The 14,618-nt window shown below is 44.1% G+C and overlaps 2 protein-coding genes across 5 annotated transcripts in view; one reads left to right on the top strand and one right to left on the bottom strand.

Annotated features, from left to right (window-relative positions):
• The window catches only part of ALKBH4 (alkB homolog 4, lysine demethylase), a 69,832-nt gene extending 56,772 nt beyond the window's left edge, over positions 1–13,060 (bottom strand). Inside the window, exon 1 of the mRNA XM_078679667.1 lies at positions 12,839–13,060. Coding sequence (XP_078535793.1) covers positions 12,839–12,961 — 123 coding nt within the window. The 5' untranslated portion in view covers positions 12,962–13,060. The remainder of the gene's footprint in view (positions 1–12,838) is intronic.
• A 729-nt stretch (positions 13,061–13,789) lies between these two features.
• The window catches only part of LRWD1 (leucine rich repeats and WD repeat domain containing 1), a 262,211-nt gene continuing 261,382 nt past the window's right edge, over positions 13,790–14,618 (top strand). For 2 of the 4 annotated variants that reach the window (XM_078679668.1, XM_078679670.1), the window contains exon 1: positions 13,807–13,891. The gene's annotated coding sequence lies outside the window, so the exon portion shown is untranslated. Of the gene's footprint in view, positions 13,892–14,618 lie in introns of all 4 variants that reach the window. The other 2 variants (XM_078679669.1, XM_078679671.1) reach the window with 2 other exon arrangements.

Consider the following 14,618-nt stretch of genomic DNA (forward strand, 5'->3'; position numbering starts at 1 on the left):
TCCCCTCCCTGTGCCTAGGATGACGCACATCGCAAATAAATGATGCGGCTGCTTAAGGAGCTGTAGTCACATTGGAAGCTTGAAGAAGTCACCATGCAGGTAATTAACAAACACTACTCACTGCGGACTCTAGAATAAATGTCCCTCACTTTGTATGATGGGAGCTTGCAGTGGCTTACAGAGTGAAGAAAATGCAGCAGGTTGGTGAAACCTACTGACTGCGAGCCCCTACTGCCTCACAATGGAAAGATTCACTCTGGCTGCCATGCAGTGCTTGCTGTGTGAGTGGCGGTGGTTTAAGACTGAGCCATCCTGCAGGGCAGTTTCTTTTGAAAGCACATAAAAATATATATATACCAAAGTGATGTCTGGATTAAAAAGGCGCGCTTTGGAGTGGTGCAGGGAGGGAAACTCATTCAACGGCTCAAGTGAACCATCTAACACTCACAACTGCAAATTGAAGTAACTTCGCTTCTGAGAAAGGTTTGCCCCCCCCGAACAAGGAATAAGAAGCAATGTCCTTAAAAGAGATGGCTTGTGAATTCTCACATAGTAAATTTAACAAACCAGTTGCTTCAAATATGTTCGAATTTGAACAGAGCCTACAGATTTGATTAGGTATTATGAGGTACTGGGTTTTTAAGAACCGGCACAGAACCGGCAACCCAGCGGTGTCAGGGTACACCCAGAGACCTCGGGTTCTTCCCTGATCCAGACCACAGAAACTCAGAGTCTTCTAGGTGAAGTCAAAGATCAATTTATTGGCTGCAACCAAGGTAACAAGTGTCCTAGAAGTACAACACACGGGGAAGTATATTCTCAGGAGACTGCTCGAATTTACAAAAAGTCAGGCTTCTCTCTTTATACAGAATATTCAGCTTCAGGCAAACATTCTTCGAATTTGTAGTATGTCATTTACAGTTATTGGTTACAAAGAAAAAGCAGAGTCATGATGACATGTATATATTTCACGTCGTGCTGCCCATAACAAATCACCCGGCAAGGCCCAACATTTCATCAGATATCGGTGGACCTCCAATAAAACAGGCACCTCCCCACCATAAAGTAAGTGAAGCATCAAGAGTAGAGACAGATGTGAGCAAGATACGGCAGGTGTGCGCGCTGAAATGGTTTTATGGCTTGTTGAGCCTTGATGCTATCTTGTTCGGCCACTGGGAGGGGAACTGACCTAACGAGTTCGGCCTGGGGCAATGGTTCCAACTTGCACAGGCCATAGGAAAGTCGATTAAGGAGTATGGGTCCTTGTGGAATTGAATTAAGCTGGATTAAGGCCTATGTAAAGGGCAACACATAAATGGAGGCCAAGGGTTCAGAACGCAAATGACGATTTCGAGGTGAAATCGTCACTCGAATATGCTGAAAATATCTATACATGGTGTGCTCGTCATTCTCGGTCTTTTGATACCAAATTCGTCATGTTTCGACGAAGTTTTAATTCTCGAGTCCAGAATAATTAGACGAGTCCAGAAGTTTCAGAACCACAAACCCTCCTTTTGCCCTTACATAGGCAATTAATCTATCCTCATGTTAATCTGAGTCCAGATCTATATTCCTAAAGTAATTGAGATGTTGCTGTAACATCATTCTAGTACTCAGTTCATCTCTTGATACAGGCTTCCTTACACATAATGTAACACAGAGGCCACATATTGCAGGAGCACACTGTATGCACAGACAGAACAGGAAAAGGATGGCTAAGACCATTCCAATGACCATTAGAATTTTCCATCCCCAGGCAGATATCAGTTCCCAGAACCATCCCATTAACGACCAATCTCCTTTATTCACATGAATAGATTCGGAAATCTTATGTAGTTTGGAGATGGCCTGGTACACTGTTGGAGCGTTATCAGGGATGAAGATACAGCAACTAGATTGGATCAATCTGCATACCCCACCTCGGTCTGCAAGTATGACATCTAAAGCGACCCTGTTCTGAAGGGTCATAAGTCGATCCGACTGGAGCTCAGCAGTCAAGTTACTAAGAGCACCAGTAGTTTCTATCACGGTGGACTCAACTACCCTTGTCAATTGCCTAATGTTCCTGCTGTTAGTCATGGATCCCCAGAACGGCAGAAAACCCTTTGCAAAGTCTCCAAATTCTTGACCTGCAGTGTCTTCTGTACTCAAGACACCTCTAACTATCCTTGTCTGGTGGTAATCTGCCGCTGCTGTGTAGGTGGGAGGCAACAGGAAGGAAACAAAACATGAGCCCGAAAAGTCAGGGGGCAACCATGTATAGGCTCTATCGTGGCAGATGAAATAAGTACCCTTAGCTGCTAAAAACGCAGGGGAAGTCTGAGATCCAAAAACATACGTTTCAGTACAGACACTCTTCCCTAACTGAGCCCTGGGATTCGTGCCATTACCTTGCAGACACAGATGACCCTGATGGGGTACAATCCAAATCGGGGACAATCTCTTAGCTTGCTGTTTCTCACTCAGAGTAGCTCCATATCCAGTCATGTTCCATCCTATGTATAATAGTGTCTCATCTCTAGGGATAGTCTCATAAGATAATTACCTTCCTTAATCATGTCTACTATACCCTTGACTAGAGCACTTTTTCTAGGATTGTCTGTTACAGAACGCAGGGGGTAGATTTCGTGTGCATATATGAACATTGTCCTATATGCCCATACAGAACCATTGTGACTGAATGGCAGGACCAGATAAGGGATACCTTTATCTGTTGTGTGAGGCATAAGACCGCACACCCAACAGTTAGTTGTGATCATTACAAGTTGGTGTTGATGCAAGAGCTGAACAAAGGAGTTATTGATGAACTCCAATCTCCTATTTGATTCGTGGTCAGGCAGAGGGTGGAAAGAATGGAAGGAAACAGTAGGAGGAGGTATGGGTGATGCAGTGGGTGCAAATGTTACACGAAAGGAAAATAAAACATAACTTATCAAAAATATCATTACACTGAATAGCGTAGAAATACACAACATTATAAAACTTTTCCTTGTCATCACGTTGCACAATTTGTGCTTTAAGTTCGTTCGTTTGGCAGGTCTCTCCGCATTGGGAAACTCTATCCTCTCTAAAGTGCTGCCCGCGGTGGTAGGTTGCCTCTGCTAAAGGATGCTTCTGTCGGTCTAGGGCAACTCCCTTGGACCAACCAGAACTACCGACCTAACATCGTCAGCTGCACCCCAAAGACTTTAATCAACCGCGGCCCTAGCAGCAGAACCCGGATGGCGGTTCGAAAAACAAAAAATAAGCAAGTTTCTTAGATGGGAGAGCTGCACTTTCAAAAATAGTACTTGGGAGGAAAAAGAAATATCCATTTATTAGTCCATGGATCTTGGTCTCGAATTGCAAAAAGAAATTGTTTTATTAGTTCGTTTTTCTCGGTCTCAAATTATATCGTTGTTTCCCAGGTATTGTCTGATCCTGGAACAAGAGGTCAGGCTCTGTAGTGTTCAACCGATTGGATGGCGGCACAGCCTTGTGCAAAATGTTTTCATTTTCTCGTTCAGAGTCAGTTCCTTTCACATGCAAGTCATTAAAAGAGACGGCATGTGACACGGTATCAGGTTCTGGGTCAGCGACACCCTTCTGGACCCACTGGTCATAGGGCAGAGGGAAAGGGATTTTCTTACAATGGATCCCGTGGACCCAGTTGGCCTTCCCCTCCACCCGAACGGCTGATCTTGTAGAAAGAAGGACGAGATGAGGCCCGGTCCACCTGGGCTGGTCGTTCTTCGTTCTTTGGTAGTTCCTGACAAGAATCCAGGAACCGGGGTCAATGGCGTGACCCGGAGTCTCAGAGACCGGAGGCAGGGTGTTGTGGACCTGTTGATGCAAAACTGCAATTTAGCCGTCAATTCATACAGATAATTAAGCAAAATAGGGTGTTCAAGCTCACTGAACTTAGTGGGTCTAGGCACTCCCCATATTTAGGCTGGCCGGCCAAAAACTATCTCATATGGACTAAGTTTCACTCGTGAATGCACAGTCATTCTAGTGGACAGGAGTGCTAAGGGTAGAGCGTCAGGCCATTTAAGACCTGTGCTCGCTTGGATTTTGGCCAGTTTAAGTTTTAAAGTGCCATTGTAACATTCTACTAATCCAGCTGATTGGGGGTGATTTGCAGTGTGGAACTTCTGCCGAATACCTAGCCCTTCACACACTCTCTTCATCACACGACCCACAAATTCACTTCCATTATCAGACCAGACCATTCTAGGCATTCCGAACCTGGGGAAGTACTCTTTCACAAGGGCTTTTGCTGTGGACAAGGCAGTATTGTCTTTTAGGGGATAGGCTTCTACCCATCTTGAGAAGGCACAAACAACAACGAGTACGTATTTTAAGTTGTTGCACCTCTCCATGTGAATGAAATCTAGCTGCAAAACCTCGAACGGGTACGTAGGAGGTGCAAAATGACCAGCTGGAGTTGGGGTTCCCCTACCAGGATTGTGTTTCAAACATACCATGCAATTCTTGACAACATTCTCTGCACATTTGGGAATCCCTGAATTCTTCCATACTGGGGCCAACAACTCGCAAATCCCTTTCACGCTGATATGAGCCATTCCATGAGCCATTGTAACCACTGCAAGCACATATGCATCGGGTAACAACCATCTCCGATGCTCTGATGATTCAATCCAACACCCATTTGCGTCCATTCTACCCGTACTTTCTCTCCACGTACTCAACTCTTTCTCTGTGGCCTCAGCTTGAATGGACTTCACGCTCTCTACTGTGTCTTCACATATTCCAACATCACCAGTCCATCTTGCGGGGCCTGTAACATACATTCGGCTCATTACATTCTTTGCCGTTTCTTTCGCGATCTCATCAGCAAATGCATTTCCACGACCAACATCATCAGTCACCTGCTTGTGAGCACTACATTTTACGATCGCCATTTGCAAAGGCAAGGTCAGTGATTCAAGAAGCTCATTCACCAACTGACCATGCTGAATCTTAGCTCCATGCGAAGTCAGGAACCCACGTTCTCTCCACAATCGCCCAAAACTGTGAGCCACTCCAAATGTATACGGACTATCAGTGTAGATAGTCACTTTCATCCCTTTGGACAACACACATGCTCTCGTGAGTGCAATTAATTCTGCTGCTTGGGCTGAATTATGTGGGACACGTGCAGCTTCAACAACTGTATGCAAAGTCGTAACAGCATATGCTGCAGTCGTGTCACCACTCGGGAGCTTGAAACATGAACCATCCACCCATAATGTACCATCACATTCAGCAAGGGGAGTATCGGATAGATCTACTCTCCCTTTCGTCTCTTCCTCTGTTCTGAGAAAGCAATCGTGCTGTTCTGAAACATCTGATTCCTCTGCAATTGGCAACAACATAGCTAGGTTTAAGGTACTGCACCTTTTTATGTGCACATGACTCGCTAGCAGTGTTAATTCGTAACTGGACAATCGAGCACTAGTTAAGTGCTGTGTCTTGGTTCTATTTAACAACGTCTCTACTGCATGCGGGACCATCACGACTAGTGTATTATTCATTACTAGACCAGCAGACTGTCGAATAGAGACAGCTGCTGCTGCTGTGGCTCTTAAACAACTCGGCAATGCTTTTGCTACCAGATCCAAGGTCGACGAAAAATAGGCACATGGACGCTGCCTACCTCCAAACAACTGAGTCAACACAGACAATGCACAGCCCTCTTTCTCGTGGACATATAATGTGAAAGGTTTACTGTAGTCGGGGGTACCTAACACAGGAGCCGAACACAATGCTGTGCGCAATTCGAGAAAACTTTTCTGACACTCTTCAGACCAAGGAATGGGATTGGGTGTATTTTTGCACGTTAATGCCACCAAGGGTTTGGCTAATAACGAAAAATTTGGAATCCACTGTCTACAGTACGATGTAATGCCCAAGAAAGCACACACTTCTCTCTGTGTTCTTGGCACACTCAATTTCGCTATAGCCTGAATTCTTTCTGGGGTCAGTTTCCTTCCCTCCTTCGATAAGAGGTGACCTAAGTAGGTCACTTCTTGTCGGCAATATTGCAGTTTGGAAAGTGACACCTTGTGATGAAGTTCACACAGATGTTATGTTATGTTATGTTATGTGGTTTTTATTAGGCGCACAAATGCTCCAGCTAAGGAGCGTCTTGGCGCCAGACAAGGCAGCTACACAACACAACTAAATAAAACAGCACAGAACACACAAACTAAGGAAATAAAAATGTTTTTAAGGCGCGACGAAAAGAGAGCACATCGCTCATGGCGCGAATTGCCGGGGGCAAGGAGTTCCACAGAGCAGCGGCCCGCACTCGGAATGAGCGACCACCGGCCCTGCTTCGCTTAAAGCGCGGGACCACAGCCAAATCGAGATCTGACGATCTTAAGGGTCGTGCCGGAATGTAATTGGCCATGAGTGTCGTGAGGATCATTGCAGGGGACCCAATAATGACAGCGTGGCCTTTTTACAAATTTCCTCAGTATCTGCGGCAATGAGCAAATCATCCACGTACTGTACAAGAGCAGCACCTTTAGGTAAAACAATCGTATCAAGCTGTGTTTTTAGAGCTTGACTGTATATTGATGGACTTTCACAGTAGCCCTGAGGAGCGCGTTTAAAGCGGAAGCTGCGACCTCCTAAACTGAAGGAAAAAATATCCCTGCTCTCCTCAGCGATCGGGATGCTGAAGAAAGCATTCTTCAGGTCAATCACCGAAAACCAAGAGGCAGATGCTGGAATCATAGTCAATAATGTGGTAATGTCGGGGACGACTGGGAATTGTGGCACAACTATTTTATTCACCTCTCTAAGATCAATCACGAATCTGTACACAGGTGGCTGAGAAGGGTCAGTTCGTTTTAAAATAGGCAGAACAGGACTATTGCAAACGTTGCCTCGAGTTTCTTCAATCACATCCTTTTCAATCAATTCGTAAACGATCGCTAGCAAAGCTTTTTCACCTTCACTCGAGATTTTGTATTGGGGAATTCGTGGCATTTTAACGTTGGCTTTCAATGTTACAACATATGGTGGAATTTCTAAAAGGCCTACATCATTAGGACCAGCGGCCCAAAGAGTATCTGGAAGAAACGACAATTCTGCTGGAAGTTTGTCCCTCGACAAATACATGGGAGAAACCACTTTCTTACCTAAAGTAAGTTGTACTCCTGAAGGAGAACAGTACAAAGTCGCATACAATCTCTTTAACAAATCCAATCCTAGCAAGTTTTCACCACAACCTGTTGTCAGAATAAGGGGTGCTTCGAATTCGCAAGGACCAACAGAAAGAGACAAAGGGTCAGAAATCGAATTTCTAACTGGGGTGCCAGAAAAACCTACAGAAACGTTCATTTCGCCAGACAAAAGGTGCGCCAGGGAGTTTGGAGTGTATAATAGAACTCTTTGTAGCACCAGTATCCAACAGAAAAGGCTCTGACACACCTGATGTAATCACCTCAACGTAAGGTCCACTCTGATCTACTGGAACTGAAACAACTCCCTCTCTTTGTCTATGGCTGTCCTAGCAATCATTACCCTCCAAATACTCATCTTCTGTATAGTAATAATCAACATAGTATTGAGCTGTCCTATCAGAAACGTTGTTCTGCTGATCGAACCTATTCATAGAATTTTGTGGTGGAAGGGGACGTGTGTTCTGGGGGACGTTTCCACGTCCTCTACCTCTAGGCGCTTGCTGAACACCACGACCTCACACTGGAAACACCATTCGCATGCTGTAACAAAATAGGACAACTATACTTGAAATGACCCTCTTCTTTGCAATATGAACACTGGTTGGGGCCTACAGGGACACGTGGCTGAGTGTACTCGACTCTTTGCGAGTTCCTCTGATACTGTTGAGGCTGCTGAAAATTACTCTGATAGTTATTCTGACCATTATTATTTTGACCACCACCACCACGTGGCGGATATGCTTGCTGTAGCAAAACCTTCGTTTTTAATTCCTTAGTTTTCTTTTCTACTCTATCTTTCTCGTCCTTTTCTCTATTTTCGTAATATTGTGCAGTAGCCAATATCTGGGCTGAAGATGACGCAGCCCAAGAACTTTCCGAATCCTTTAACTTTTTACACAATTCCGGAAGCAGATTGTGCACGAATTTATCGACAAACAATCTCTGACCACCTTCTGTGGTCATATCTTGACCGCTGTGGTCGACAAATGTCTCCTCAAACCTGGTGAAGAAGTCTGAGACGGTTTCTTCTTTCTTTTGCTTGCATGCAGACAACTTATCCCAATTTACACGTATTGCAGGCATTATCGTTTTCATGTAATCAACTATTCTACCAGGGAGTTCTGCTATCAAAGGCTCAGGCTTAGCACCACCAACTTGTCGGGCATCTGCAGCGGCAATATTAGCCCATGAGTCACCTAACTCGTGATCATGATCTGTATGACGAATTTTACCCCATAAAGGCTGTGGAACAACATTCCCAAATAACATATCGATATCGGCTAAATTCATTATGCATGACCCAGCAGTCTGTGACAATTCTTTGTAATACCCTGCAGGATTTTTACGCGGATCAGGTAATGTCTGTTTAAGGGCTAAAACTTCAGCTCGCTTCCATGGGACATGTACCCATACACGTTGAAAGTGTGGCAGAATAGGTGGGTTAACAGTTGTGTCGCCCTCTCTCCATTGTGGGGGAACCTCTCTCATCGGGTATTGTCGCGCCTTTTTCCTACTAGATGCGCTAGGTTCAGACTGTGACCCAGAACTGCTCCCCTTACTCCGATATGATAACAATATTTCGACCGCTTGTTCTACATCGGGACCTACAATCATGCCCTCTCCAAATTTAAACCGTACACGACACAATTCTTGCGGGTTGCATTCTAGGTCATTATCTTCCAAATCCTCGCAAAGGAAAACACACATTTGTTCAAAAACATATCTCTGCGTCTGTGCTTCCCATTGATGGAATACTTCCATGACAGACTCTACATCATACTTCACGGTATCCATGACCCATTTCCGTGCTAAACGATTCAATGAGTCTCTCTCTTGATAGTCAGGCAGTCGACTTCGCAACTGTCTTCGTTCCATTTTAGGGGTCGTAGTAGGCGACCCGAAAAGAGGTGAGAAAAGGTTAGTGACAGTGCTGGCCATTTTCTGCCGAATGGAGGGTGAAACTGAAGGAAGAACGGGTGGATAAACGGGGTGAGATAAGGCAGGAGCAGAGACAATAGCAGAGGAGGCATCAGGAGATATAGAAGGAGCATTGGACAAAATCGAAGAAGGAGCATTAGGAGAAGTAGAAAGTACAGTAGGCAAAATCGTAGAAAGTACAGGTGGAGCAGATGTGGTCGGTGGGCCTGGAGAAGGCTGCACCATAGGGACAGGAGCCAGCTGGAGAACAGCTGGTGAGTGCTGCGGAGGAATAGGAGGAACAGGATGCACAACTAAAGGTTGCGGGGGTGCCGTGGCATTTTGCGCATAGGGGGGTGGTGAACTTAATAAATGCGACATTAATGGATATTTTTCACGCTCTTTTGCTGCTTCTTGCTGAAGAGACGGCAAAACTGGATAGCATTTGTCCATTGCCATTTTACGTTGCCTGTGCAATTGCTCACTCATCTGCTCTTCTTCATTGTCTTTAAACTGCATAGCAGCTTGCATTACTGAAAGTCCTCCTTCTCTCTTATTTTTCTTAGCTAGTTTGATTTCCTTCTGTTTGGCCTCTTTACGCCATAGGCGAAAAGAGTCAAACATTGCCGGCCGGGCTTTCTTTTTGAAAAGTTTAACTTCAAGGTTATCTAAGATTTCGGTATCAAAGCTACCATATTGGGGCCATTTTAAAACACCATCTTTCCTGGTGTATTTGATCCACACTTCGTTGTATGTGATGGGACCTACTCCGTGTTTGACATATAACTCGTAAGTTGGAGTTCCAACCGGAGGAACCGGACATGAGTCCTCCAATCGGGAGTCCCTATTATTATAACCAAGACAAAACAAATTTCCAAGTCTAAGACTAGGCATCTTCGCTCTCTAGTCTAGTTCCAAACTTCAAAGGATTATCGATTACGATATTTCTCGTGAATACACGAGTCCTTCGGTTTTGGTGCTTGCAAGTACCAACAATTATCCCAAAGGATACCCTAGATTAAGACCAACTAAGGACTGGGAGACGCTCCACTTATACTTAACTGAGATATCGATGACGTCACCAGAAGACTCGTCTTAGTGTTTCGCTCTACCAAACTTCAAGGGTCCAAATCAGGGCGATAGCCAGGGCAGCAGTCCTTCGTAGCCGTCGGGAAGCGGGGAACCTCGCAGCAAAGACCTTCGGACCACGTCGACATGCAGGGGTCGATGAGGTGGTTGGCCGTCCTCCGGAATTTTCACACGAAGCTCCTCACGAACCTCTGGCTGACTGGTACCACTGGAATCACCCCAAACGTTGGGCGTCAACTGAGGTACTGGGTTTTTAAGAACCGGCACAGAACCGGCAACCCAGCGGTGTCAGGGTACACCCAGAGACCTCGGGTTCTTCCCTGATCCAAACCACAGAAACTCAGAGTCTTCTAGGTGAAGTCAAAGATCGATTTATTGGCTGCAACCAAGGTAACAAGTGTCCTAGAAGTACAACACACGGGGAAGTATATTCTCAGGAGACTGCTCGAATTTACAAAGTCAGGCTTCTCTCTTTATACAGAATATTCAGCTTCAGGCAAACATTCTTCGAATTTGTAGTATGTCATTTACAGTTATTGGTTACAAAGAAAAAGCAGAGTCATGATGACATGTATATATTTCACGTTGTGCTGCCCATAACAAATCACCCGGCAAGGCCCAACCTTTCATCAGATATCGGTGGACCCCCAATAAAACAGGCACCTCCCCACCATAAAGTAAGTGAAGCATCAAGAGTAGAGACAGATGTGAGCAAGATACGGCAGGTGTGCGCGCTGAAATGGTTTTATGGCTTGTTGAGCCTTGATGCTATCTTGTTCGGCCACTGGGAGGGAAACTGACCTAACAAGTTCGGCCTGGGGCAATGGTTCCAACTTGCACAGGTCATAGGAAAGTCGATTAAGGAGTATGTGTCCTTGTGGAATTGAATTCAGCTGGATTAAGGCCTATGTAAAGGGCAACACATAAATGGAGGCCAAGGGTTCAGAATGCAAATGATGATTTCGAGGTGAAATCGTCACTCGAATATGCTGAAAATATCTATACATGGTGTGCTCGTCATTCTCGGTCTTTTGATACCAAATTCGTCATGTTTCGACGAAGTTTTAATTCTCGAGTCCAGAATAATTACACGAGTCCAGAAGTTTCAGAACCACAATTACACAAAATATCAATGCTGTATTCACCAGCTGCAAGCAAAAGCAACACATATGGCACTTCTACACAAGACTTTCAGGTTTGTTGCCCCAATTCATTCTATGGACACTTTGAGTAGCTTGCTTAGTATCTAGGAGTCTATTTTAAAGCATGCATGCACACTTTAAAGTCCTTTACAATAGCTTGTTTATTTATCTTTCAGACGTTTAATTGTTTTAGGGAGTGCTGGACAGTCACGATTGCTTGATTTTAGCTCACTGTCTTATATGGTCATTCAAATCCCCTAACATTTCCTCACTCGGCCAAAAATAATCATAAGCTGCGGTCAGCTGAGTGAGGAGAGCCATACCACCATATGCTTCTAGTAAGGGTGGGAGGGCTATATGTGTTTTTAGGCTGCTGCTCTGCCTGCTACAGTGAGGATGGGGCGCAGCATCTCGGTCCGACTCCAGGTGCCGCAGGTACCATGACCTGCTAATCCAACACAGAGTATTTCTCTTTGTTTCACTCCTGCACCCAGGATGTATCCAGCTTCCAATGCCAACTCTATGTCATCTAGAGACAACTCATATGATGGCAGCCCATTCCATGCTCCCGAACCCATGAAACTATCAGGCACATACTACGCCCAGCATGAGTGGGCTCCTTCTGAAGCCCCTCTCTTTCCGCCTTTGTTTCGATCCTCTAGTCCTCTTGTCTTTCATTCTTCTCCACTTCATCCATTCTCCCACCGCCTTATGTCCTTCCTTCCACCAAGTATTCCTTCCAGTCGATTTGCTTCTCTCTCCTTCCATTCTTTCACTTATTTTCCTTCCTTCCTACCTCACTGACCTTATCTCTTCCTTTCTCCTTCCCTCACTTGTCCCATCATGCCTCTATTGCTCTCGCACTCACTTCCTTACTTCCCTTTTCCTTCCTATTTTATTTCAAAGTAAAACCAGCATTGGCATAGCCAATAGGTCTAGCCTTTGGGACCTTATGAGTGTTTATGAGTGTTTAGCCATGCAACAGTTGATGTTGTTGCACGAAGGATATTGTGCTGCATAACTAAATACTTATAAGGCCCCAAAGGCGAGACCTATTGGCTGTGCCAATGCTTGTTATTCTTCTTGTATATTTAAAAGCGCTCTCCCTGTTTTTACTCATCATTTATATTTGTGCAATGCTGGCCAGCACAAGGGGGCATGTTTTATTCTATTTGTTGTTTACCACATGGTGGTATGTTCCACCCTTTTACGATTTTAACAAATCAAATACAAATATTTCTTTCTTTCCATACAACTTTGATCTTAATGACAACGTAGAAATTGACATTTGTAAAAGGATAAACCGAAAATGAATGTAGAATGTTTGCGATAGTGTACATACCAATCAACCACAAAGAAGGATGGTATCTATTTTCCTACTGAAGTAAATTAACATTTGGGACACTGTTAACAATGTAAAATAAAGTGGAAAATGATATGGACATGCTAGAAAAAATCGTGACCTGGCATTTTGGTCATAACAAACTTCGTGTGTACCATAACCCCCTCTAGTACCTGCTCTGCGGAGCTCAGTTGTCCACTGCCGATTTCTTTCAGTGGCTCACACAGCAAGCAGGACCTGATGCCTTTACACCCACAGCCAAGGGGCATTTTTGAAGCGGTCAGCAGCGTAGCCATCGGAGCGCCTATCACTTAGATAAGCGACAGATCCATCCTTTCTAAGGTATCCAAGCTAATGCTGTTTTAACTTGGCCACCTCTCAAAAGAGTAGGTGCCAAGTCTGACGTTTATTAACCTCGGCCTGGCTACCATTTTGGATTAGTGTTGTTGGCCACTAAAGTAGATAAAAACACACTTAGTGAACAGAAACAGCAGTCCCTGTAAGCAGCCAAAAAGATGAATTACGTTTCTGCTGTTCTATTGATATAACATGTCCCTAGTAATACAAAAACTAACACTCTATTTGATAAATATTTAATATACTGAGCGGCGTACTTCCGTTTGTGCATGATATGCTAACTAATTTATTTTCAGGAAACTCATAACATTCTGTCAATTTTTGACAGTTTTGATCTCCGAGAACGAAAGTATAGTCGTTGCAAAATGGCAGTCATATTTTCACCTATACAGAGTAATGGACGACATAGACGAAGGACTAACACCGTGCTTGGAGTGTGCGAGTCGGAGCAGTTTCCTATTCAGAACAGAAGGTTCTTGTACAGAGAAATTCAAAGTCTGTAAGGAGCAGGTGATTGAATTACGCAAGGTATTTCATATTTCTCCGTTGTTTATGACTGTTATTTATTAGATGTTTCAAAGCAAAATGTACTATTTAAAGGTCATGTTTTAATAACAAGTTAATTAAATCACTATCTCTTTGACCACATTGGAGGATACCGGTAAGGTAATCGGAGATCCTGCCGTTCAGAATTTGCTGTTTTGGTATACCCGAAGACTTGTACATGAACGATGTCCGTTATCTATTTCCATGCACCCACAGGGCTCAAATATGAATCCGGTGTGTGAGGGGGTCAAAGGGCACATAAGGCGGGGAATTCATAAACTATTTTACAGAAAGTTTGAGTTAGCGGGGGAACAGTTCAGCGGGTAAGTAGGAGTAACCTGAATGAGCAGTGACATGGGCATGCTTGTGTTTCTATAGCATAGTTGGATTGGTTTGGAGAGGGCACAATCTGTAGGCAGCAATAGGATCCAACACAACAGACGTGGTGCAGAATAAGGCGACTGTGGTTTATGCAGCCTGATAGGATAGAAAGTATCCCATCTGTCTTCAATTGCAAGCCCTCATATTTTTTGTTTTGGCCAATGCTTACTCTTTTCGTAACGGTATTTATAGTTTAGCTTTGCGCAGGGAATGTTGGTGTTTGAGTAGCATATCTCATGTCTCCCAAGTTTTCAGACTGCTTTGTGTTTCATTTCCATGATTTCAGTGTACGTGTGAGTGACTTTAAACAATCAAAAGCCTGACACTTTTTTTGTGAGTAAAACCAAGCAGGGAGTTCCATGGAAAAAATGACATATCAGAAATGATTCTCTTTTGAGTCACGAGAAGCTCAATTAAGACTTTGAAACTGCTGCAAAGCACCGACAAAGCAATCTGATTGCATATTATTAAAAATCTATATTGTCAAAACGCTTGTTTTATATTAAGCACCATGTCTGCTTATTTTGTGACAGCTCATCTTCTACTGTGCAATATAATTTTAAAATAATTACTTGCATATTCAAAGTCATTTTAGTCGCAGGCTGGTTACTCGTAGCACAAGCCTTGGAAAATCATACAAATGTTACTAGACCTGCAGTTCGAGTAAAT

Source organism: Lissotriton helveticus, chromosome 3_1 (assembly GCF_964261635.1).
Source record: "Lissotriton helveticus chromosome 3_1, aLisHel1.1, whole genome shotgun sequence".
Lineage (NCBI taxonomy): Eukaryota > Metazoa > Chordata > Amphibia > Caudata > Salamandridae > Lissotriton > Lissotriton helveticus.